We start from the raw sequence: 26,608 nt of genomic DNA on the forward strand, positions 1-26,608 counted from the left end.
ATGTTATTTAACATCTGTTTGAGCGTTACATTTTGATACACAGACTTGATGTGTATCATAAGTTGGTTGCACCTAAAAGAGTCAAACTGTAAGAAAACTCTGAATACAAAAATGAACCCTTTGATGACATACACATAATCCCCATGACAGTACAATCTGCACATTGGCTGGCAGAGTGGTGATTTTCTATGACTTTGTCATGCAAGTCCCATAAGTCTTTTCATTTGATGCTTTCTCATTTCACCATACACTTATTGATTATTCTTTGGTCAAGCTACCATTTCAAGGGTTTCCTCAGGTAATCTAGCTGAATTTACCTATACATCCAATTGCTGCACAAGGTTCCCTAATAGGATGGGTTTTTGGACAGGTGAAGTGCAGTAAGTCTGAATGGATAATATTTTGGTAATTTCTGATCCCTTAAAGGTCAGTGCTCCCATGTACGCGCCATTTTGTGCACTCCTGGTGAATTGTGATACGTCTGTGAAGATAAGACAGGAAAAGAAGATTATACTTCCACCTGTGTGCATCTATGTGTGTGTGTGTGCGTGTGTGTGTGCATGCGTACATGTGTATGTCTGTGTACTGTACTCACCCTCATGGCTGAGGAGATCCAGGGTAGGAAGCGGGACACTCTGGTGTAGACGCCAGGCTTCTTGGCCATGGCACAGCCTGTTCCCCAGCTCACCACCCCCAGCAGGCGGTAGCGGCTGGCCTTGGACAGGGAGTCCTCAGCCACAAACGGGCCCCCGCTGTCCCCCTGAGATAAGAAAGTCAACCACTCACATACAGTACATTGTAAAATCAGTCTCACTTGGGTGAATGGATTATATAAATATGAACAATTTCTCATGTAAAAGCTAGAATCTGGATAGAGAGCAACGGTATAGACTTGCTCATATCCGACACATTCAGATGTCAATAGATGACGTCAATAATTGACATGTTTGTAAGTGGAAGACAGAATACGGATGGAAGGTGACATTTTTGTACAAGTTTATTAATTGACTGTCAGGGCAGGGAAATGAGATGTCACTATAGCTGGTTACCTGACAGGCATCGGTACCACCCTTCTCAAAGCCAGCACAGAACATGCTGGTGGTAATCTGGTTGTCATAGTAATCAGGGGCGTTACAGACAGCGTCGTTGATGATTGGCACGTTAGCCTCCTGAAGAACGTCAGCAAGAGTACCTAAGAGAGAAAGAGAGTGAGAGATATAGAGAGAGAACGAGAGAGGGATAGAAAGAGAGAGAGAGAGAGAGAGAGAGAGAGAGAGAGAAGCTATTAATCCCTCTATTCACATTAATGATGGCGTGATCCGACAACCATATCTGACCAAAAGATTGTTGATTCCTGGACAATAGTGCTTGGCACATCTGCACACTATGACACTGTCCCTATTTACATACTCAAAGGTCATACAGCGAGAGAGAGGAGGGAGAGAAAGAAAAGAGATAGGGAGAGGCTGTCTTGTCCAATGATAACAATGATACACCTACTCTGTCTTTCCATGGTTCCAGATAATGGTTTAAACCCAACTCCTACACTATCTGTCTCTGGGAAAAGATGATGTTTTAAACTCAGCTCCTACAGTATCGGTCTCTGGGACCAGATTACGTTTTAAACCCAGCTCCTACAGTATCTGTCTCTGGGACCAGATTATGTTTTAAACCCAGCTCCTACAGTATCTGTCTCTGGGACCAGATTATGTTTTAAACCCAGCTCCTACACGATCTGTCTCTGGGACCAGATTACGTTTTAAATCCAGCTCCTACAGTATCTGTCTCTGGGACCAGATTACGTTTTAAATCCAGCTCCTACAGTATCTGTCTCTGGGAACAGATTACATTTTAAACCCAGCTCCTACAGTATCGGTCTCTGGGACCAGATTATGTTTTAAGGCCAGCTCCTACAGTATCTGTCTATGAGCCCAGATGATGTTTTAAACCCAGCTCCTACACTATCTGTCTCTGGGACCAGATTATGTTTTAAACCCAGCTCCTACACTATCTGTCTCTGGGACCAGATTATGTTTTAAATCCAGCTCCTACAGTATCTGTCTATGAGCCCAGATAATGTTTTAAGGCCAGCTCCTACAGTATCTGTCTCTGGGACCAGATTATGTTTTAAACCCAGCTCCTACAGTATCTATCTCTGGGAACAGATTATGTTTTAAACCCAGCTCCTACAGTATCTGTCTCTGGGACCAGATTACGTTTTAAACCCAGCTCCTACAGTATCTGTCTCTGGGACCAGATTATGTTTTAAACCCAGCTCCTACAGTATCTATCTCTGGGACCAGATTATGTTTTAAACCCAGCTCCTACAGGATTAGTCTCTGGGACCAGATTATGTTTTAAATCCAGCTCCTACAGTATCTGCCTCTGGGACCAGATGATGTTTTAAACCCAGCTCCTACAGTATTAGTCTCGGGGACCAGATTATGTTTTAAACCCAGCTCCTACAGTGTCTGACTCTGGGACCAGATTACGTTTTAAACCCAGCTCCTACACTATCTGTCTCTGGGACCAGATTACGTTTTAAATCCAGCTCCTACAGTATCTGCCTCCGGGACCAGATTATGATTTAAACCCAGCTCCTACAGTATCTGTCTCTGGGACCAGATTACGTTTTAAACCCAGCTCCTACAGTATCTGCCTCTGGGATCAGATTACGTTTTAAATCCAGCTCCTACAGTATCTGTCTATGGGACCAGATGTAAGTTTAAGGATGTAGAAGCCAACACAGTCACTCACCATAGTAACCTACATTTCCCCAGCCTGTCACTGTCCCTATCTGGCCGTCAATCAGGCGCTGGCCGTAGTGGGGTAAACACACCGGCTGGATGTAGTCTGCAGAAAACAGAATGTTTATTATATTTTTAAATTTCACCTTTATTTAACCAGGTAGGCTAGTTGAGAACAAGTTCTCATTTACAACTGCGACCTGGCCAAGATAAAGCAAAGCAGTGCAGCACAAACAACAATACATGGAATAAACAAACATACGGTCAATAGGTAATAAATAGCCATAGTGGCGAAATAATTACAATATAGTAATTAAACACTCAAATCAAATCAAAGTTTATTTGTCACGTACGCCGAATACAACAGGGGTAGGTAGACCTTACATTGAAATGCTTACTTACAGGCTCTAACCAATAGTGCAAAACGGTGTTACGTGAACAATAGGCAAGTAAAGAAATAAAACAACAGTAAAAAGACAGGCTATATACAGTTGCGAGGCTATAAAAGTAGCAAGGCTACATACAGACACCGGTTAGTCAGGCTGATTGAGGTAGTATGTACATGTAGATATGGTTAAAGCTACTATGCATATATGATGAACAGAGAGTAGCAGTAGCGTAAAAGAGGGGTTGGTGGGTGGCGGGACACAATGCAGACAGCCCGGTTAGCCAATGGGCGGGAGCACTGGTTGGTCGGCCCAATTGAGGTAGTATGTACATGAATGTATAGTTAAAGTGACTATGCATATATGATAAACAGAGAGTAGCAGCAGCGTAAAAGAGGGTTTGGGGAGGGTTGGGGGGGGGCACACAATGCAAATAGTCCGGGTAGCCATTTGATTACCTGTTCAGGAGTCTTATTGCTTGGGGGTAAAAACTGTTTTGTCCTAGACTTGGCACTCCGGTACCGCTTGCCATGCGGTAGTAGAGAGAACAATCTATGGCTGGGGTGGCTGGGGTCTTTGACAATTTGTAGGGCCTTCCTGGATGGCAGGCAGCTTAGCCCCAGTGATGTACTGGGCCGTACACACTACCCTTTGTAGTGCCATGCGGTCAGAGGCCGAGCAATTACCGTACCAGACAGTGATGCAACCAGTCAGGATGCTCTCGATGTTGCAGCTGTAGAACCTTTTGAGGATCTCAGGACCCATGCCAAATCTTTTCGTTTCCTGAGGGGAATAGGCTTTGTCGTGCCCTCTTCACGACTGTCTTGGTGTGTTTGGACCATTCTAGTTTGTCCAGAGTAGTGGTGCTGGGTGGGCAGGCAGAGTTGTATGACATTGAAGCTCGTCTGGAGGTTAGTTAACACAGTGTCCAAAGAAGGGCCAAAAGTATACAGAATGGTGTCGTCTGCGTAAAGGTGGATCAGAGAGTCACCAGCAGCAAGAGCGACATCATTGATGTATACAGAGAAAAGAGTCGGCCTGAGGATTGAACCCTGTGGCACCCCCATAGAGACTGCCAGAGGTCCGGACAACAGGCCCTCCGATTTGACACACTGAACTCTGTCTGAGAAGTAGTTGGTGAACCAGACGAGGCAGTCATTTGAGAAACCAAGAATGTTGAGTCTGCAGATAATAATGTGGTGATTGACAGAGTCAAAAGCATTGGCCAGGTCGATGAATACAGCTGCACAGTATTGTCTGTTATCGATGGCGGTTATGATAAGGTGAAGAGAAGGGAGCGAGAGATGAGATTGAATTATACTTAACTTCACTAGGGTAGGGGGCAGCATTCGGTATTTTGGATGAAAAGCGTGCCCAAATTAAACTGCCTGCTACTTAGGCCGAGAAGCTAGGATATGCATATAATTAGTTGATTTGGATAGAAAACACTCTACAGTTTCCACAAATTTTACAATAATGTCTGTGAGTATAACAGAACTGATATGGAAGGCGAAAACCTGAGGAAAATCCAACCAGGAAGTACTATTATTTTGAAAGGCTGTTTTTCCATTGAAAGCCTATCCACCATACAAAGACTTAGGACTCAGTACACGATCTCTATGGCTTCCCCTACATGTGGCCAGTCAGGCGTTTACTCTGAAAAATGAGGGAGATACAGCACTTTCAATGAGATGCCAGTGGAAATTTCCAGCCATGAGCGCGCATTTCTTGTTTCTGCTTTTCTATTGACGTAGCTTTTGTCCGGTTGAAATATTATTGATTATTTATGGCAAGATTTTTGGACATAAAGAGGTACATTATCGAACAAAACAAACATTTATTAACATGGAGACCTGGGAGTGCCACCAGATGAAGATTATCAAAGGTAAGTAATTAATTTTAACGCTATTTCTGACCTTGGTTGGATAATGGCTGTATGGTTTTTGTGGCTATGCGCTGACCTAACATAATCGCGTCGTGTGCTTTTGCCGTAAAGCCTTTTTGAAATCTGACACAGCGGTTGCATTAAGGAGAATTTGATCTTTAAATGTATGCTAAACACTTGTATCTTTAATCAATGCTTATGATGAGTATTTCTGTAATTTGATGTGGCTCTCTGCATTTTCACCGGATGTATGTTTGAGACAATGATTACTGTACATAACGCACCAATTTCAACTGAAGTTTTTGGACATAAAGATTAACTTTATCGAACAAAACACACATTTATTGTGTAACATGAAGTCCTGTGAGTGCCATCTGATGAAGATCATCAAAGGTTAGTGATTAATTTAATCGCTATTTCTAACTTTTGTGAGCCCTCTCCTTGGCTGGAAAATGGCTATATGGTTTTCTGTGACTAGCTGCTGACCTAACATAATCGTTTGGTGTGCTTTCACTGAAATTGGATTTACAAGAGTTTACAAGAAGTTTATCTTTAAAATGGTGTAAAATACTTGTATGTTTGAGGAATTTTAATTATGGGATTTCTGTTGTTTTGAATTTGGCACCCTGCAAATTCACTTGCTGTTGTCGAGGTGGGACGCTTGTACCAGAGAGGTTAAATATATACTTGCACAAAAATTGAGATAGTTTACTTGCGGGCATGTGTGTTGTATTCACTGTGGATAATGTTCATCTTGGCGGCTGATGTTGCATGTTCTCAATTTACCCACCAGTGAGTTATTATATCATGAGAATAGCTGCAATTCTGAGTCCAACCACTAGATGTCAGACAAGACCCAATATATATGTCCTTGATAAACAACAGGAAGTTCACTGCATAACAACTACATCCTAGATCAGTTTCCCAAAATCGGGGATGCACGTTTTGTTTAATGCCCTAGCACTACACACAGCTGATTCAAATAATCAACTAATCATAAAGCTTTCATAATTTGAAACAGCTGTATAGTGTTAAGACAAAAGACAAAATGTGCACCCCTTGGGGTTTGGGAAACGCTGTCCTAGAGAGTTTTATCTCTCACATTATAACAATGTAATGTTTTTCTATGTACGTCCAGCAATTCCAGGAAAAATGACAGTAAAACAGAGGGCAAACTATTCTGTCCGGTTCTGATATCATTGTCTTTTGTCCAGGGGACAGCAGGCAGGCAGTAAAGAGGGCCTTTGTTTGGTAGTCTGACTGGAAACCTGAACACTGAAGAAGGGAATTACCATAGTGACTCGTCCCTCATCTCTACCTGGCTTTATCACTTCTCTCTACTCCCCTTCTCTCTCCCTCCCTCTCTCTCTCCCTATTCTACCTCTAAGCACACTGTGGCTTCGTCTGATGTGCCTTGAAAAAGAACAACAAATCATCACAGTATAATAAGAATATAATAAAATGGGCCCGGATGTGTTTACCTGTGAAGTGCAGAGGCTGGGCCAGAGCCAGGACAGCGATGTCTCTGCTGTTGTCGTCTATGTTGGGGTCTACAAAGGGCAGGTAGCTGCTGTGGTACACCACAGTCTTTACCTCAAGAACTCTAACATTCTTATGGGTGAGCTTGTTGTAGATGGAGCCCAGTAGCACCCTCCATCGAGACACCTGACGGTTCCTCCTGAGGACAAACAGAATCCATGAGAAGAAGTGTGTGTAAGCGAGAAAAGAGATAGAGAGAGCAAGTGAGACAGTGTGTGTGTGTGTGTGAGAGAGAGAGAGAGAGAGAGAGAGAGAGAGAGAGAGAGAGAGGGAGACAGATGGAGATAAATATTCAGGGCTTACTCTGGGAAGCAGTGGGCTGCGCTGACGATCCAGCGGTCTGAGATGATGGAGCCTCCACACTGGTGCACCCCGTCATACTGCAGACTGACCTGCCACGGCCAGCTACCCTGCCTAGCATCTACACCACTTACTATACGGTCCTCTGTCAGACTACGCCTGCCACAGTCTAGACAGACAGAAAGAGAGGGGAGGGAGGGATAGGGAGGAGAAAGAGATATGGATGGGGAGGGAGGGAGGGAGAAGACAGAGAGAGATAGGGAGGGAGGAATAAAGAGAGAGGTAAGAGAGGGAGAGGTACAGGAGAGAAAGAGAGATAGGGAGGAGTAAAGAGAGAGGTAATGGGGGGATGCAGGACAGAGAGAGTTAAGCCATCTTGTACAACTCTCAGGTTGTTTTTCATCACTTTGTGTAAAAACTGTATCACGGTGTCAGGACCAAACCAAAGCTCTCAGCAGAACCTACCTTGACAAAGCAGACTTAGGACCTGGCCAGTTTCACAGTCACTGAAAAACAAAACGACAACAGTCAGACACAGCAGCCTGGAACCCATCTATGAGATATGAGTGTTATAAGAATGTCTGACCAGGGATATAGAGACTCTTTGATCTTCTTTCCATAGGTCAGTTCCTTCTCTTTGACACAGAAGAACTCCTCACGGTCGTTACTGCCTTCAGGGATACTGGACACGGAGTAATTCACCACGCTGGAGGGGACATAAGGCATGCATCTCTTTATTACAGATCCCTGGCCTAAACCAGATGAAGTTGTATAACTTTTTGGGCGACCCTACCAAATCCACATAGCAATGTAAGGTAAAACATACCCTCGTAAAACTGACCATCTTACCGATCCTCGACTTCGGCGACGTCATTTACAAAATAGCCTCCAACACCCTACTCAACAAATTGGATGCAGTCTATCACAGTGCCATCTGTTTTGTCATCAAAGCCCCATATTCTACCCACCACTGCGACCTGTACGCTCTTGTTGGCTGGCCCTCGCTTCATACTCGTCGCCAAACCCACTGGCTCCAGGTCATCTACAAGACCCTGCTAGGTAAAGTCCCGCCTTATCTCTGCTCGCTGGTCACCATAGCAGCACCCACCCGTAGCATGCGTTCCAGCGGGTATATCTCACTTGTCAACCCCAAAGCCAATTTCTCCTTTGGCCGCCTCTCCTTCCAGTTCTCTGCTGCCATTGACTGGAACGAACTACAAAAATCTCTGAAACTGGAAACACTTATCTCCCTCACTAGCTTTAAGCACCAGCTGTCAGAGCAGCTCACAGATCACTGGACCTATACATAGCCCATCTATAAATAGCCCAAACAACTACCGCTTCCCCTACTGCATTTATTTATGTATTTTGCTCCTTTGCACCACAGTATTTCTACTTTTCACACTCATCCCCTGGTCAAATCTACCATTCCAGTGTTTTAATTGCTATATTGTATTTACTTCGCCACCATGGCCTATTTATTGCCTTTACCTCCCTTCTCACCTCATTTGCTCACATTGTATATAGACTTATTTTTCTACTGTATTATTGACTGTATGTTTGTTTTACTCCATGTGTAACTCTGTGTTGTTGTATGTGTCGAACTGCTTTGCTTTATCTTGGCCAGGTCGCAGTTGAAATGAGAACTTATTCTTAACTTGCCTACCTGGTTAAATAAAGGTGAAATAAATAAATAAATAAAGATCTCTCATTGAAAGGAAGTCTGAGAAGTGGTAGATCCATTCTATATGCAGTATTTTTTATACTTCCTGTCCTTAAGTTTAGTTTTCGCCTCCTTTTATTTTCAGCTTTGTACATCAGCTGAAAATACAATCTTTTTTGTTTTTGAAAATATATTTCACAGCTGTTTAGATTCCCTAAACTATACATTGCTTGCTTTGTGGCCATAAACTGAAATTAGGCAAACCATTAGAATTTTAGCAACCAGGCAAGGGTGGAGCACTTTCTGTGCAGCCTTCTTGTATGGCATAGGGGTATCAGCCCCCCACACCTCTCTGATTCAGATGGGTTGGGTTAAATGCGGAAGACACATTTCAGTTGAGTGCATTCAGTTGTACAACTGACTAGGTACTGCTTCCCTTTCCCTTTCCTTTTATGATGCTGTAGATAGTGACTCCCACTTTGGGATTGAATCTAAAGTCTTTCATATCACAATCCATCAATCTCCTCACCTGACAAAGCCCATCTCCTCACAGCTGATGTTGGCCAGGAGCTGGTTGGCCTCTGAGGAACAGAGGTGTCTCCACCGTCGCTCGGCCGAGTCAAACACCCGGAGACGTAGGTCCGAGCCTGGATTGGAGTTCACCTGGACTGGGTTGGAGAAATGAAATACTGGATCAAACAAACTATTCTATCGATTCAGATACGATATGAGGTTGGCTTTGGTGGAGTGGTTTCCCTCTCACTTACCATCATATAATCCTGTGTCTTCTTCTCTGATACAAAATGTTACTAGGATTTGAAAAACAAACAAACAAACAAACAAACAAAAGTCAACAACATGTAATATAAAACTGCAAAGTGCATACACACTCTGTTGATGAAACAGCAAACCTCACAGAGCCTGCAAACAAATCCACTGACTGCAATCAAACAATGTTGGTAATATCTGTACTAGAGTTCGACCGATTATGATTTTTCAACGCCGATACCGATACCGATTATTAGAGGTCCGAAAATCTGATACCGATTAATCGGCCAATGTTTTTTTTGTTGTAATAATGACAATTACAACAATACTGAATTAACACTTATTTTAACTTAACATAAAACATCAATAAAATCAATCTAGCCTCAAATAAATAATGAAACATGTTCAATTTGGTTTAAATAATGCAAAAACAAAGTGTTGGAGAAGAAAGTAATATGTGCCATGTAAAAATGTGTGCCATGTAAAAAAGCTAACGTTTAAGTTCCTTGCTCAGAACATGAGAACATATGACAGTTGGTGGTTCTTTTTAACATGAGACTTCACTATTCCAAGGTAAGAGGTTTTAGGTTGTAGTTAATACCTCTTGAAACTAGGGGGCACTATTTTCATTTTTTGAAAAATAACGTTCCCAAAGTAAACGGGCTATTTTGTCAGGACAAGATGCTAGAATATGCATATAATTGACAGCTTAGGATAGAAAACACTCTAAAGTTTCTAAAACTGTAAAAATATTGTCTGTGAGTATAACAGAACTGATATTGCAGGCGAAAGCCTGAGAAAAATCCAATCAGGAAGGGACTCTTATCCTATGCGTCCCTATTGAGCAGTGAATGGGATATCAACCAGATTCCTTTTTCTATGACTTCCCTAATGTGTCTAGTGTCACAATACATAGTTTCAGGCTTTTATTTTGAAAAATGAGCCTGAACGACAACATTGCGTCAGTGGTCAGCTGGAGGCTCTCAGAGTGATTTGTGCGTAAAGGACAAATGCGACCATTGTTTCTCTCTTTCCTACTAAGAAGCCACCTGTCCCGGTTGATATATTATTGAATAGATATTTGAAAAACACCTTGAGGATTGATTATAAAAAACGTTTGCCATGTTTCTGTCGATATTATGGATCTAATTTGGAATATTTCCCAGCGTTGTCGAGAACGCAGTTTCCGGTGGATTTCTCAACCAAACGTGAAGTACAAACGGAGGTATTTCGGCTATAAAAATAATCTTTATGGAACAAAATGAACATTTGCTGTCTAACTGGGAGTCTCGTGAGTGAAAACATCCAAAGCTTATCAAAGGTAAACGATTTAATTTGATTGCTTTTCTGATTTTTCTTGACCAAGCTGCCTGCTGCTAGCTAGGCATAATGCTATGCTAGGCTATCGATAAACTTACACAAATGCTTGTCTTGCTTTGGCTGTAAAGCATAATTTCAAAATCTGAGATGACAGGGTGATTAACAAAAGGCTAAGCTATGTTTCAATATATTTCACTTGTGATTTCATGAATATGAATATTTTCTAGTAATATTTTTTGTCCGTTGTGTTTTGCTAATTAGTGTCAGTTGATGACAATTCTCCCGGATCCGGGAGAGGGAGTTCCAAGAATTAATATAGTATTTATAGGACTATTTCTCTCTATACCATTTGTATTTCATATACCTTTGACTATTGGATGTTCTTTTTTTTTTTTTTTTTTGCTTGTTCAGTCATTTTATTATGACAAACACGTTACGATGACATAACACTTTTGTATTATATCACTTAACCCAGAAAAGGTCATTGTTTTTGCGAAAAGGAATCGAAAGGCAATGACAGTGTAACTGACTTTTTAATACTACGGGTATTAAAAAGTCTGATTGGTTCTGATGATCACAGGGGCCCTCCTCCACCTCTTCTCGGCTAATCCTGATGGGACTCCGGAGCTGATGTCACAGAAGGCAAGAGGGTTTTCCTGTTCGGGAATCCAGAAGAGACAATCCATACCACGGTGAGTGACAGACAGACAGACAGACAGACAGACAGACAGACAGACAGGTATCTGGACATAGCACCTTCACTAAATGTTTGAATACTTTGAGGTGGCTTCTTCATCTCTCTCCTTAACGACTTCAGTATATTTTTTGTTTCAAATATTTTTATTAAACACACAAGAATGGTGTATAGGTATACAAGACAGGTATACAATTCTTATCTAAACATAAAAGAGCATACAGGAACAACAAGACCCAGAGTTCTGGGTGCAGAACAAATTATACAAAACACGACATACAAAACAAGGACACGTAGAAAGAAAGAGGGAAGATTTCCTAGTTCTTCCTCCCATTTTGCCTTGATGGCATCTGTAGACGGTGTGCTAACAGATTGAAAAGCATCATATAGACGCGATATCAGTTTATCTGAGGTGGGGCATATTTTTATTCATCCGTCAAACATGGAAGGTTTAGCATTCCCAAATGTTGGGAGGTGTTTTCTAATGTAGTCTCTAATTTGTAGGTATCTGAAAAAATTACTTCTGGGAAGATTATAAGTTTCCCTCAGCAACTCAAAGGAAGCAAAGGTCCCCTCTATGTATAAATCCCCTATGGTACTTATCCCCAACTCTCCCCATCACTCAAAGGTGTTATCAAGGTTAGAAGGGGCAAAGGAGGGATTCCTGGCGACAGGGAGCATGAATGACATTGGTCTAAGCTCAAAGTTTAATTTGCTTCCAGATTCGGACTGTGCTATGTATAATAGGATTGTTACAATAAAGTGACATCTCCAGATTGACAGGCGACAAAATCACAGCGCCAATAGAGAAGGGGTGACACTCCTCACGTTCCATACTAAGCCAGCTGGATGCCGGAAGTACGTCGTCCAACAGAAACGTAACAACGCGGAGGTTAGCGGCCCAGTAATAAAATATACAATTTGGGAGAGACAATCCTCCTTCCATCTTGGATTTACAGAGGTGTTTTTTACCTATCCTGTGTGTTTTATAATCCCAGATGAAAGGATTGATAATTGAGTCCAGTTGTTTATGAAAGGATTTAGGTATGAATACTGGGATGTTCTGATATAGGTAGAGCAGTTGTGGGAGGAAGACCATTTTAATGGCATTAATTCTTCCGAGCAGAGAAATTGGTAGAGTTCTCCAAAATAGTATGTTTGCTTTGAGTTTTTGTATCAGAGAGGGGAAATTGTCTTTAAATAGTAAAGAGTATTGTTTGGTAACTACAATTCCTAGGTAGGTAAATTTTTCTGAAGATAACTTAAATGGGAGATGTTCTAGCCAGGAGGTGTTTTGCGACCGTATGGGCATTAATTCACTCTTGTTCCAATTTATTCTGTATCCCGAGAAGGTACCAAACAAATTGATCACATCAAGAATAGCTGGGATACTAGCCCGGGGTTCTGTTACATAGAGGAGGATGTCATCTGCGTATAGGGAGATCTTATTTAGGGTATCTTTAGTATTATATCCGTGTATTGCTGCATGAGATCTAATCGTCTGAGCGAGCGGTTCGATAATTAGGGCGAAGAGCATAGGCGACAGTGCACAACCCTGCCTTGTCCCCCTATTGAGGTTAAATCGGGGCGACAATGATTGGTTAGTGAGTATTCTGGCACAGGGGTTCCTATATAAAAGCTGGATCCAATTTATGAACCTATCTCCAATATTAAATTTCTGTAGGACCTTGAATAGATAGGGCCACTCAACTTGGTCAAAGGCCTTTTCGGCGTCAAGAGATATGACGCAAGGTCCACGTTGGGTAACCTCGGAGAATACATAATATTGAAGAGGCGCCCGAGATTGAAGAATGAGTTTCTGTTAGGGATAAAGCCGGTCTGATCCGAATGGACCAATTTGCCAATTAAAGTGCTAAGCCTGTTAGCCAGAGTTTTTGCAAAATCTTTTGGTCTGTATTAAGGAGATATTGGTCTGTATGACCCTACCTCTTCTGGATCTTTACCCTTCTTATGTATAACTGTAATGAACGTTTCGTCCAAAGTTGAAGGGAGAGCTCCATCCTCATTGGCCTGAACCAACATTTTGTGCAGGTAGGGAGAGAGCATGTTGCTGAATGTTTTATAGAATTCACCAGGATATCCATCTGGGCCCGCGGTCTTGCCACTCTTTAGAGATTTAATTGTTTCTCGAATTTCATCAAGAGATATTTCCTTATTCAGGAAGTTAGAATCTTCCTGGTTCAGGGCAGGAAGATTACAGTCCTCCAAAAATGTTTGCATAATTAAGGGGTTAGGATCCGCTTTAGATGTATATAGAGTCTCATAAAACTGCCGGAATCTGTCATTGATGTCTTTGGGGGAAGAGAGTAATTCCCCAGATGCAGATTTAACCCTGTGAATCATTCGGTCACTCACATTTTTTCTAAGTTGTCTGGCGAGTAATTTGTGTGGTTTGTCACCAAACTCAAAATATTTTTGCTTGGCATAGAGAAAAGATTTAGCAATTTTAGCTGAGAGAATCTGATTATATTCAAATTTTAATGAGGTAATTTTTTTATGTTTCTCCATAGATGGGTGGCTAGCATTCTCCCTATCCAGTAAGTGAATTTGTCCCTCCAGTTCTTCCAGTTTTCCTCTGTTTTGCCTACTCCTGGCAGCCTGAAAGGAGATGATACAGCCTCTCAGATAAGCCTTCAGTGTTTCCCACAATAATGCTGGGGAGGTCTCTGTGTTGTCGTTGGTATCAAAGAAAAATGTAATTAGGTCTTTAAGATATTCACAGAATGTTGGTTCTGTGAGGAGCTGAGGATTCAACCTCCAGACCCTCTCGTTTGGTACAATGTCACCCAATCTCAGGGAGAAGGTGAGTAGACTGTGGTCCGAGATTATAATATCATGATACCTCACATTACAGGTATAGGGGAGTAGTCTAGCATCCAACAAAAAGTAGTCAATTCGAGTGTAAACCTTGTGAACATGAGAGTAAAAGGAGTATTCCCTACCCGTAGGGTTAGCAATCCTCCATATATCAAATAAGTTCAAATTTTTTACGTAGGTATTCAAGAATTCACTTGAATAGGAGGTAGGGGTTCGCCGGGTAGAGGATCTATCCAAATATTGGTCTAGCACACAGTTAAGGTCCCCTCCAATGACCAGGTTAGTATGGGAGATATCTGGAATCAGGGCAAGGACTCTTTTGAAAAAAGAGGGATTGTCAATGTTTGGCCCATAGATATTTAGTAGAGTTACTGAGGTAGAGTGGATTTCTCCTATTACGATCACATACCGACCCTCTTTATCCGCAATAGTGGTTTTATGTAGAAAGGGAATTCCTTTCCGTACCAGAATCGCTGTGCCTCTCGTTTTGGCAGAGAAGTTAGAGTGATACACTTGCCCCACCCACCTACACTTAAGTCTGCTATGAGAGTTATTCTTCAGATGGGTTTCTTGCAAAAATATAATATCAGACGAGAGTGCTTTCAAGTGGGCTAGGACCTTGCCCTCTTAATTGGTTCGTTTAAACCCTTGACATTCCAGGAAGTGAATGTAAGCCCCTCCCTCCTCTCGTTTGTAGTTCCTATGGTGGCCTGCATACCATGTAACTTGATAAAAAGGTAAGAAAGCGCACCAAACCATCACGATCAGCATATGTAGCACCTACACCCGAGCAGTATCCAACCCACCCCTCCCTCCCTGCAAGCACCTTTACTTCCCACCCTGTACCCCTAATTTCCCCAACACTTACCCCCCCCCATCAACCCACATTTAACAGGCATGTACAAACAGGAGAAAAAAAAGGAAAAATAAAAATAATAAACACATTGTCTGGCCGATGCCAAAAAAGCACGGCGCAACCTCGAACAAGAGGTAAAACAAAAATAAAATCCCAACTATACGTTCACCTCTCACTATCCTAGAACTTCTACTAACATATGAACTGAGGAGGCTCCCGCGAGTTAAGTGTTCAGTTAGCATCTAATAAACCTAAACCGAATAAGTTGCAACTTAAACATATTGCGCATTTAAGCGTCATCCTGGGTCAATCCCAGAGATAAGCAAGATATAGCCTCAAGATTATATTGCTAAGCACTGCCGGTCAAAAAAACAAACATCCGCAACCGACATAGTCAGCCGTACCTTTACATACTGTGGGTCAGGAGATCGGAACAAGGATTTGTTAAATTAAACGTTCCCCCCATAAAAAAACATGTTTAATAAGAAAGAAAGAAAAATATATGCATACATATATATATACATACACATACACACATGTACACACATACATACATACATACATACATACATACACACATATACATATATATACATACACACACATACATACATACACACATATACATATATATACATACACACACATACACACATACATACATACACATACATACACACATATACATACATATACATACATACACACCTATATACATACATATACATGTATGTACATATACCCACACAAAAAAATCATATATAAAAATATATATTTAAAGAATATGTATATACATCCATATGCACATACACACATTCATACCCCAGAATAACAATCTACACTGATTTAAAATATACACATACATAATACTAAAATGCTAAGAGAAAATAGAAATAAAGTACAAATAGTAATTATATGTACGCACACCTACACAGACATAAGCACTGCAGAGGGCTGGAGGGACTCTAGTAGGGAGAGAGGCCCATGGCCAGACAAAGGCAGAACGGCACAAAACATCAACTTGCTAACCAGGTGTCTGCCCCCTCCCAACCATCACCCCCAGTCCCCCGCAAGCAATAAATAACTGGTATGGTACCAAGAATAATGTAAGGATTGTAAAATAAATAACGAAACAAAACAAAAGTGGGGGAATATAAGTATATCCGTCCGAAGGTGTCAGTGATCAAAACTGGAAGTACAAAATATGCATCACTCTGAGCACAGCCGGGATGAAAGTGAATTTAACGTTAATTGAGAGCTCTGACCGCCATTCATTGGTCTGCTCAGCGTCTTACATGTTCGGTAGCCCTTGTTGAGCCCGTTTAATACGTTTTCACCCAATATGGTATAGTATGGATTCGAGTCCTTGAGCAGACCCTAACACGCAATAACAAGGCACTCTAACCTGTACGGGGGATTGGTGTATATCCCCGGATAAACTTCTCTGCGTCCAAAACCGAGGATAGCCAAATCTTCTCACCGGAAGGCGGGGTAATTCTTAGTCTTGCAGGGAAGAGTAAGGCTGGGCGAAGATGGAGTTTGTAGAGTTTGGTCATGACATCTCTGTAGTCGGCGCGATGCTTTGCCACATCGGGCGCATAATCATCATAGACACGGAATGGATGCCCTTTATGTGACAGGTTGCCCCTCATTCGAGCTTCACGCAGGATAAGATCCTTGGTCTTGAAACTGTGACAACAGATGCTTACTGGGCGAGGACGTTGGCCCGGTCCAGGCACTGGGACAAGGGAGCGATGTGCGCGGTCCAGCTGGGGATCCGAATCCAAAACATCCGATCCCATTGCATCCTTCAATAGCTTGGCGAAGAAGTCGGTGGGGCGAGAGCCCGCCTCTACCCCCTCTGCCAGACCAACAACGCGAAGGTTATTACATCTGGATCGGCCCTCCAGGTCCACCACTTTCACAGAAAGCCTCTGCACAGTATCCTGTAATGACGTGCATAGCTTCTCTAACTCGTCGATCCTACCAGCGTTGAATTCAGAAGCTTTCTCAAGGTCCACAATACTCTGGCCATGCGAAGCGACCGTTCGAATGATGCTCTCGATTTTGGTGTCCAGTTCAGCAATAGTGGCCTTAAGATCCTCAGCTATAGCAACACGTAGCTCCCCCAAAGCCCGGGTAAGTTCTGTAAGTGTCACGTTGTTGCATGTGCCTCCCGCCATGTCTGTCTCGTTGTTTAGTGGGGAGTAGGCCTCCGCTGTGGATTTATTGTCCTTTGGTCGCTTATTACTCAGCATTTTCATATAAAAAGTTACAATCTTGTATTAGAAAGAAACGTTTGTTGTAACAAGTGTCATAAAGTAGGTTAAATTAGATTATTTCGCAAAAAAGTTGCAGGAGCCTCTCACGCACAGCCGTTCACTCCAACATGCTAGCTCCGCCCCTGACTATTGGATGTTCTTATAGGCACTATAGTATTGACAGTGTAACAGTATAGCTTCCGTCCCCCTCCTCGCCCCTACCTGGGCTCAAACCAGGAACACATCGACAACAGCAACCCTCGAAGCATCGTTAACCATCGCTCCACAAAAGCCGCGGCCCTTGCAGCGCAAGGGGAATAACTACTCCAAATCTAAAAGCAAGTGACGTTTGAAACAGTATTAGCGCACACCCAGCTAACTAGCTAGCCATTTCACATTGGTTACACCAGCCATTAGGCTGATAGGCTTGAAGTCATAAACAGCGCTGTGCTTGCGAAGAGCTGCTGGCAAAACACACGAAAGTGCTGTTTGAATGAATGATTACGGGCCTGCTGCTGCTCAGTCAGACTGCTCTATCAAATCAGACTTAATTATAACATAATAACACACAGAAATACGAGCCTTTGGTCATTAATATGATCGAATCCGGAAACTATCATTTCGAAAACAAAACGTTTATTATTTCAGTGAAATACGGAACCGTTCGGTATTTTTTTTAATATAACGGGTGGCATCCCTAAATCTAAATATTCTTGTTACATTGCACAACCTTCAATGTATGTCATAATTACGTAAAATTCTGGCAAATTAGTTCGCAATGAGCCAGGCAGCCCAAACAGTTGCATATACCCTGACTCTGCGTGCAATGAACGCAAGAGAAATGACACAATTTCACCTGGTTAATATTGCCTGCTAAACTGGATTAGTAGTTATAACTAGTGATTATGATTGATTGTTTTTTACAAGATAAGTTTAATGCTAGCTAGCAATTTACCTTGGCTTCTACTGCGTTCGCGTAACAGGCAGGCTACTCGTTGAGTGCAATGGTTAGAGCGTTGGACTAGTTAACTGTGCGGTTGCAAAATTGAAACCCCTGCGCTGACAAGGTGAAAATCTGTCGTTCTGCCCCTGAACAAGGCAGTTAACCCACAGGCAGTCATTGAACATAAGAATGTGTTCTTAACTGACTTGCCCAGTTAAATAAAAGGTATAAAAAAATAAAAATATTATAAATATATATTTATTTTTATATAATCGGAAATCGCCGCCCAAAAATACTGATTTCTGATTGCTATGAAAACTTGAAATCGGCCCTAATTAATCGGCCATTCCGATTAATCGGTCGACCTCTAATCTGTACCAAAGATGGGAGGATGAATTAAGATAGTTCAGTCAGGCCGTTTACCATTGAAATAATTGGTCAGTACCTGTCTACTTAAGGGGGTGGCTCTCCCATTGACACCAATGTGATAGAAACTGGTTCTGGTGTACTTAGTTAATTGACTTCCATTCAAACAGAAAACAATGAGGGAGTGGGATGTCTCGCTTCCTCTTTCGTCTCTGTCTGTACTATGAAAAAACTAAAACTACTTTGCCCACAAAAGCACTGCTCATTGCCAAAAGGTACACATCACTACTATGTGAGAGCAGTTGCAGAGGTCTCTCACCTACAGCCCAGACAGCAGCTCCAATCCCCCCAAGTAGCACCACGGTCAGACACACGCCCGCCACGCGACATGGGGTCAGGAAGGTCACGCCCGCGCCTCCTGTAAAAGACAATACACACAACAAAAACAACACACACAACAAAAACATACCATTACGTTCAACGGCACACTGAAAGTAGTCTGGCCCAGGAGTGTGAAGGTGAACGGCAAGGCACTGGAATGACAAACCACCCTTGCTGTCTCTGCCTTGCGGGCTCCCCTCTCTTCACTGGGATTCTCTACCTCTGACTCTATTAAGTCATTGGCTTACACGCGCTCTCCCATTCTGTCCCTAGGAGGGGTGCATCACGTTGTGCCAGGCTTTTTTCGGTGGTCCGTCTGTCCTATCTGGTGTAATTATCCTGTCTTATCTAGTGCCCTGTGTGATCTTAAGTAGGCTTCCTCTAATTCTTCAATCTCTCTCTCTCCCCATCCAGAGGACCTGAGCCCCATGCCTCAGGACTACTGGGCCTGATGACTCCTGGCATTCCCCGTCCCCAGTCCACCTGGTTGTGCTGCTGATCCAGTTTCTGCTGTTCTGCCTGCGGTTATAGACCCCTGATCTGTTCACCGGTCGTGCTACCTTGTCCCAGACCTGCTGTTTCGACCCTCGCTCTCCCTCTTTCTCTCCCCACTTCTTGCTCTCTCTCCCCTCTCTACCACACCTGCTGTCTCGACAATGCTCGGCTATGAAAAGACAACTGACCATGCTGGTCATCTATGAACGTTTGAACATCTTGAAGAACGATCTGGCCTTAATGGCCATGTACTCTTATAATCTCCACTAGGCACAGCAAGAAGAGGACAGGCCACCCCTCACAGCCTTGTTCCTTTCTAGGTTTCTTCCTAGGTTCCTTCCTTTCTAGGGAGTTTTTCCTAGCCACCATGCTTTTACATCTGCATTGCTTGCTCTCTGGGTTTTTAGACTCGGTTTCTGTAAAAGCAATTTGTGACTGCTGATGTAAAAAGGGCTTTATAAATAAATGTGATTGATTGATTGACATTTACTCCTGATGTGCTGACTTGTTGCACCCTCTATAACCACTGTGATTATTATTTGACCCTGCTGGTCATCTATGAACATTTGAACATCTTGAAGAAGTGAAAGTGTTTTAATCAGATAGGTAAAAAGGAAGAGAGAGTGTCATAATAACACACTGGCAAATTGGCACATTGAAAAAGTACAAATGAATAGGATCAATAGTCCAAAGTCTGCTCCATTTCCATAGAGCTAAAACAAACTGCAAGCTTGATTTCAGTGCCATCTCAAGCCCCAACAAATTGTCACTGTGTCCCTAGCTAGAACACAAGGTTGGGCAGAATGAGAGGTCATTTCATTGCATTAAATTGCTGCTGATGATGAAAGGTCCATGAACTGACCAGTCACTAACTGTTAAAGTTTGGTTGAACCAAAACAAAGCCACACTTGATTATTCAAGCACTGTTTCCAACTTAAGTCACACTTATGCGCCACACACACACACAAACACACTTGTTTTACTGTCCTTGTGAGGACTTCTGGTCCCCACAAGGATAGTAAAACCAAACCACACACACACACACACACAAACACAGGTAGCATGCGTAAATCTGCTGTGTTTGCAGACAGGTATCTGAGGCGCAGAGAGTGAAGTTCTGGAGTGGTCATTAACCTTGCAGGCTGGCCAGCCAGCTTCAGCCTGTGTAGAGACATGCCACATACAAGACCAAACCAGCAGAGCAGACCAGCAGAGACACTGACTGACTGCAAGGCATAATAAGCTCCTGACTCAGTGCAAAGAAACACACTGTCTGTCTGTGTGTGGATCCAACTCAGGTCTAACCCACATTATAAGAATGCTCTGTAGGTAATACACAGGTCTATAAGTCTGTTATTACTGTGTAGGTATTCACAAGTCTTTATGTATGCTATAGGACCAAGACATTTTACTGATCTGGTCATGTGGCCCTTGCTATGTGGGCAATACACCAGTCTGACAGACACTTAGGAACAATCTCCTAATCTCCTATTGGGCATCAATACATGCCCAATAGTGAGGACATCATTCAACCATTCGACACCAACAACACAAACAGTTGCACTATATTTCACATTTGAGTCATTTAGCAGACGCTCTTATCCAGAGGGACTTACAGGAGCAATTAGGGTTAAATGCCTTGCTCAAAGGCACAGACAGATGTTTTACTTAGTTGGCTCGGGGATTCGAACTAGCGACCTTTTGGTTACCAACGCTCTTAACCGCTAGGCTACCTGCCACCCACTACCTGGATCACCCTAGCTGCCTGTACAAGCAGAGTCTGCCGGATGAGCATGTCTCTTATCAACAACATAACACTGTTTCCCATTGTGTCTTATGCAGGGAAACAAGCATCAACCTGATACTCTGCCAATCAAAAGAGAGGAAAATCAACATCGCACACAAAGGAGGGAGACTGGAATTCAGTGAGAAAACACTGGGGGTCCTGTAAGGCCATGGGGTCTGCCGTCTGTACTCCCTACCTCAGGATATGGGCACAGTTTACAGGCAGCTGATGGCTTTTCAGAGAGTGATGGGGAAATCCTCCACTTTTTTCTCCCTTACTCACCACTGTCAATCAGTGTGGACCATGCATCAACAATAAGATACATGGGTTTCTACTGAGAGGGCATTAAAAAAATAACATCAAGTACTGTTGCTCTTTAACACAGTGAAAATTAAGATGTACAAATGTATTTGAAGGCTTTTGTATACTGTACGGTTTTTAAAACACACAATTGACCTGCATAACATACAGTGAAGCTCTGTAGTGTGATGACTGTACATTATATAATAAAATAGACTTTTTCCAAACAATAACAGATGTTTTGGTGCAATCACCTATGGCAACACCAGAGAACCTTGACTGAGCACATGTTATAGGCTGCTGATTCAAGGGCTTTTCCAGATATCAGTCTGGAGCCCTGATACACTGGCTCGTGGGTGTGCTGGCTTTTGTTCCAACCCAGCACTAACACGCATGAAGACCATGATTAGTTGATTGTTTGAAACAGGTATGGTCTAGAGAGCAGAACCCTTCATACCCTGTCACATTGCAGAACCCTGCACTACAGATTTAAATTAGAACATTCCTTCTCTGTACAAAAGCGATTCTCAACCCTGTTGACTTTCAGGAGACGTTCTACTTCGAACAAGAACGTTCTACAACCACAAAACCCATCCCTAACCCATCCACCTATGTCCTGTGAGGCCGTATCAGTAGATTAATGTGTTATTGTTCCTGCCCAGGACTCTGTGTAATGACAGGGGTGAGGAAGGGACCACAGATCCTATTGACATAACCAGATCTTGTCTAAGGGCTGACTTTATCTCAGGCCAGTCTCCCTTCCAGTATTCCAGCTGCTGGTTCCAAGAAAGCCCCACATTTCCTAAACCCACTCCAGTGGATCCTGGAGTCACAGGCCTGGAGCTGGAGAACAAGCCTTGCTATTGTTTTAGCCTCTACCTGAGTACAACCGGTGTGTGGGAAATACACATCTCCTTTGCTGAAGAGAGATACATACTTCTATAAGGTGAAAGGCCTAGTTACCTTGTGTCTCTCTCAGGAAGATTGTATTCTGCCTAATTTCACAATAGAAATATTGTTTCATAAAGCTACATCTGTTTCAGAACTGTGACTAAAATGTCTCACACAACAATCAATGAGTCATGGAATGCCACAGATCAGCAGTTCCAGCAACTAAACCACAGATAGACCACAGTGTAGTACACCTCAGCCCACACCTCAACCCAGATCAAAACGAAACCAGACAACACAACAATCACCAGTCATGCTATAACTGTTTCAGCTATACTGTACAGGATCAACTCAGAAGGAGACTGAGATGTTGTTCATTGGATTGTGACTCAGGTTTGCCAATGGCTTTACATTGAAACATAGAATCTGTCAGAGAGTCCTGGTGAGCATCTCCATCTCAAGACACGAGAACTTAGGATCATTTTTAATTCTCCAAATGAAACGCCACACAATAAATGATGTCTGTGTCTGATGTCTATGTCTGGTAAAAAGCAAACAGTATAACTGTGGTCTAAAAAATATTTTAAACTCAAGATTACCCTTGTTATTACCACTGTTTTGATTATTTGCCAGTACATACAGGTATAGCTTTCGAAATACTGAGTAAAGATCATGATTAGGATCACCTACTACTAGTGATAATTAGATAACAAAGAAATACTGATATGGTTCCAAGCCAGGTACACTTGGGCCTTTATCTTATCTGTCATTCCATAAACATAATCACACAAGACATTACCGTGTCATAAAGTAGTTAAAGTAGTAAAGTAGTTAGAATGAGAGTAGTTAAATAAGGTGTATGGTCTGCCACTACAACTGAAGAGACAGCTGAGAAGTGAATGCAAGAACCCAATGGATTTGGTAAACATTGTTAAATGAGTGATAATGGTGAAAGATAATGTTCTCCGTTCAGAAATAACTCTAGACGCCCCAATTAGATAAGAAAAGAGGTTCGTTGTGTAATAGATAATAATACAGTTGAAGTCGGAAGTTTACAGACACCTTAGCTAAATACATTTAAACTCAGTTTTTCACAATTCCTGACAATTAATCCTAGTAAAAATTCCCTGTCTTAAGTCAGTTAAGATCACCACTTTATTTGAAGAATGTGAAATGTCAGAATAACCAGAGGACATTTCTCCAAAAAGTACCATCTTTGTCCCCATGTGTAGTTGCAAACGGTACTATTTTTTAATGACTCCAACCTAAGTGTATGTAAACTTCCGACTTCAACTGTAAATACTCAAAACATTTCTAAACAGAATTAAAGACACATGGATAAAGTATCACTGAACTCTTAAGGGTTCTTTGGCTGTCCCCATAGGATAACCCTTTTAATGTAGGTTCCAGGTAGAACTCTTTTTGGTTCCATGTAGAATCCTCTGGTAAAGGTTTCTACATAGAACCCATAGGGTTCTGCCTGGACCAAAAAGTGTTCTTCAAAGGGTTCTCCTATGGGGACAGCACCTTTTTTTCTAAGAGTGTGTGTACTTTAATAAAAGCTCAATTATTTGCAAGATCTTCGTCAAAAACAGATTGTACAAAGAAAAGAAAACATTTTTAAAAGGTTCCTAATCTAGATCACAAACTCGACACCACAAAAGGTAGTTTACCCCATCAAACATCAAGCAGTGGCCAGTTCTATTAATCTTTAACACTGAGTTCTTCTGATGTCAAATATAGAGGGAAAAAATGTGGCAAGCACAATGTCTGGATGTGTGCGGAACACTCACCATTCTTTTTCTCAGTCATGTTTTCTCGCTCAAAAGTAGAAAATGAAAAGAGGAAGCTGAAGTTCAGAGTGGCCCTGCTTCACAGCTCCTGTGATGGTCAACTTGCCACCCAGGCGTATCCCCAGCCTGTATAAATAGATAGCACGGAACATAAACGTTAATACACTTCTTGAGTGGAGAGAGGTGGGTTAAACAAGTTAAATAAACCAAAGGGCAAAGTGAGTTGTTTTTAGCAGATTTGACTAATAGTCCAGGCTGAAGGGGAAATTGTTATTTTTCTATGGAATAAAAGTGTAATAAACATGTCTCTACTGATGAGTGGTAGCTATATTGTAATTTACCACCGAATTAGGATATGCTGTTTCTCCCCAGTATGCATACTAGCTAGCTACCAACAGGCCTACCTTCCAGCATAGAATGATTAGGCCAACATACCTTTCATATCGAGAAACTCATAACAATCACCATTAGACGTGAACACTGGACAGAATGTAACTGTTACTTTTCCATAGCTATGTTCATGATCAAAAACAACTTTTTTTAAATTACAGAGTAGTAGGTTACTCAAAATCCACACCATTCTCAGAGCACTCACCTCTCTTTTGCAACAGGTGTACGACTGCTTGTCAAGTCAAGCGTGAGAAGAAATGAAGTTACAATCTCGGCGATTACTCTCGAGGGTCGCTGTTCCCTCCGGGGTAGCAGTATGAATAGGTTGTAAACTCCACCATAGATATTCCCAATAGTTCGACAAGTGGTTGTATGGCTACAAAGAGTACGAAAAGAAAACGTTCCCCACTTTCTCCCCTTCTGCGAAAGAAAACAGTTTTCCGTTCAAAACTGAAAATAAAATATAATTTCCTATAGATAAAACGTGTAGCTATCAACGTATTTACACGGTTGTTTTTTTCTGTAAAAACAAGACTGCTCAGCAGTTCAACTTGTTCAACTCCCGGATCTGCGCGTATAGCCTTTTAGAAACGGTCAAGGTAGTGTACAGGTGACGTCATGAGATATCGGTCAAATGGCACCTGCAGAGCAGAGCACAGGCTTAACAACCCCTTCAATTGATATACCGTTTCCTAGTTTTACATTTATGTGTTAAGTTCAGGTAATGTTCCAGGTGCAATAGACCAAAGTGCATTGAAGTTAAGGCATGAGTAGGCCAGTCCTAGGCTTAAACCATGCCATAGGAGCTTAAATGGATCTTGCAACATTATTGTCTAAACAATAGGGTGAAAATGTAGCCGGTGCTATACTGCACCGCTGTAACTCTGCGTTGTGTTGTTGATTGAGACTATAAACGTGGACTTTGGAGATCAGGTAGTTTTAATCAAGCATAACTGACTCTCTGCATCCTGCATCTGCATCCAAAAGGAAATAAAAACAATTGTAGAGCACATATGTTCTGAGAATCGTCGCCTCTTTCTCTCTCAGTGCATCAAAATGATTTTCGAATACAAAAATTAATACACTCTCTCCTTATTATACATAACATATTTTACATAGATAAAACCACATACCTGCATCCAAAAGGAAATAAAACATTTGTAGAGCACATCTGTTCTGAGAATCGTCGCCTCTTTCTACAACAGATGCACAATAGGAGGGACTGGGATCATTCGAGGAGCAAGCCATCGTTCACACATACAATAGCCTGCTAATACCTTAGCTATTAACCACATGTTGAATTCAGAATATTGACATCATCCTAAAAAGTACAATTACAAGTGCATCTTAACAATACCATCCACTTATGAGTAACCTCTAAATATACATCATTATTCATGAACAAAACACTGTGTATGACTTTGTTCTTAAAAGAATCAAACTTTTCTGAAGACAGAAAAAGCGTGCCTACCTCTCATAGTGCATCAAAATGATTTGAGCACGAGCACGCAGGGCAAAACGTAAGTACACACTCCCCTTCTCCCAGGATGCAGGCATGCATAACAAATCAACACAACATATTGATATATGAACCTGGTGAAATTCACATAGTACTTTAACAACTGTTACACAAACAGGGGGTTGGGATATGATTAGAACTAGACAGGTCTGTAGGCAGAACGGTCAGAGGTAAAGGCATAGATCTGCATATAATGGATGCTCATTGTAAACAAGGTCTCAATAGACAGAACCAAAAACAGGCTCTGGCTTGTTTAGTGACAGTGACATTATAAGCCAGCAACAGTGCCTTGACTTTTTGTTGCAGGCTTATAATGTTGTGGGGGAGCGTCAGAGATGGCTTTGGGAGTCTTCCAGACTGGCTGGAGGAGGCTGCTCTCTCTTATCCTGCAAGGTAAGACTGACATCATATTCATCATTATTATACGGAGCACACTTTTAGTATGGTATGTGAATAGACATACAAATGATTGTATCCCAGGCTGCTG

General features: G+C 42.0%; 1 protein-coding gene across 1 annotated transcript; it reads right to left on the reverse strand.

The window, feature by feature from the left end:
• Positions 1-405: 405 nt before the first annotated feature.
• LOC112245872 (serine protease hepsin-like) lies at positions 406-26,028 on the reverse strand. The gene is made up of 13 exons (XM_042304854.1): positions 24,808-26,028; positions 24,213-24,338; positions 18,886-18,984; positions 9,288-9,329; positions 9,050-9,188; positions 7,444-7,563; positions 7,323-7,363; positions 6,861-7,026; positions 6,500-6,696; positions 2,758-2,853; positions 1,050-1,192; positions 596-760; positions 406-481 (listed from the first exon to the last, which is right to left on the reverse strand). Exons 2-13 carry the CDS (start codon positions 24,229-24,231, stop codon positions 428-430), a joined length of 1,281 nt encoding a protein of 426 aa, XP_042160788.1. The 5' UTR covers positions 24,232-24,338; positions 24,808-26,028; the 3' UTR covers positions 406-427.
• Positions 26,029-26,608: the final 580 nt, after the last annotated feature.

Source organism: Oncorhynchus tshawytscha, linkage group LG23 (assembly GCF_018296145.1).
Source record: "Oncorhynchus tshawytscha isolate Ot180627B linkage group LG23, Otsh_v2.0, whole genome shotgun sequence".
NCBI classification, from domain to species: Eukaryota; Metazoa; Chordata; class Actinopteri; order Salmoniformes; family Salmonidae; genus Oncorhynchus; species Oncorhynchus tshawytscha.

Bases quoted from the DNA above. Each gene is read 5' to 3' on its own strand.
- LOC112245872 (XM_042304854.1), bottom strand. The intron at 7,027-7,322 runs GTAGGTTCTGCT...CTGTCTGTCTAG, and splicing joins CCTAAGTCTGCTTTGTCAAG to ACTGTGGCAGGCGTAGTCTG. The intron at 482-595 runs GTGAGTACAGTA...TTATCTTCACAG, and splicing joins GGATCTCCTCAGCCATGAGG to ACGTATCACAATTCACCAGG.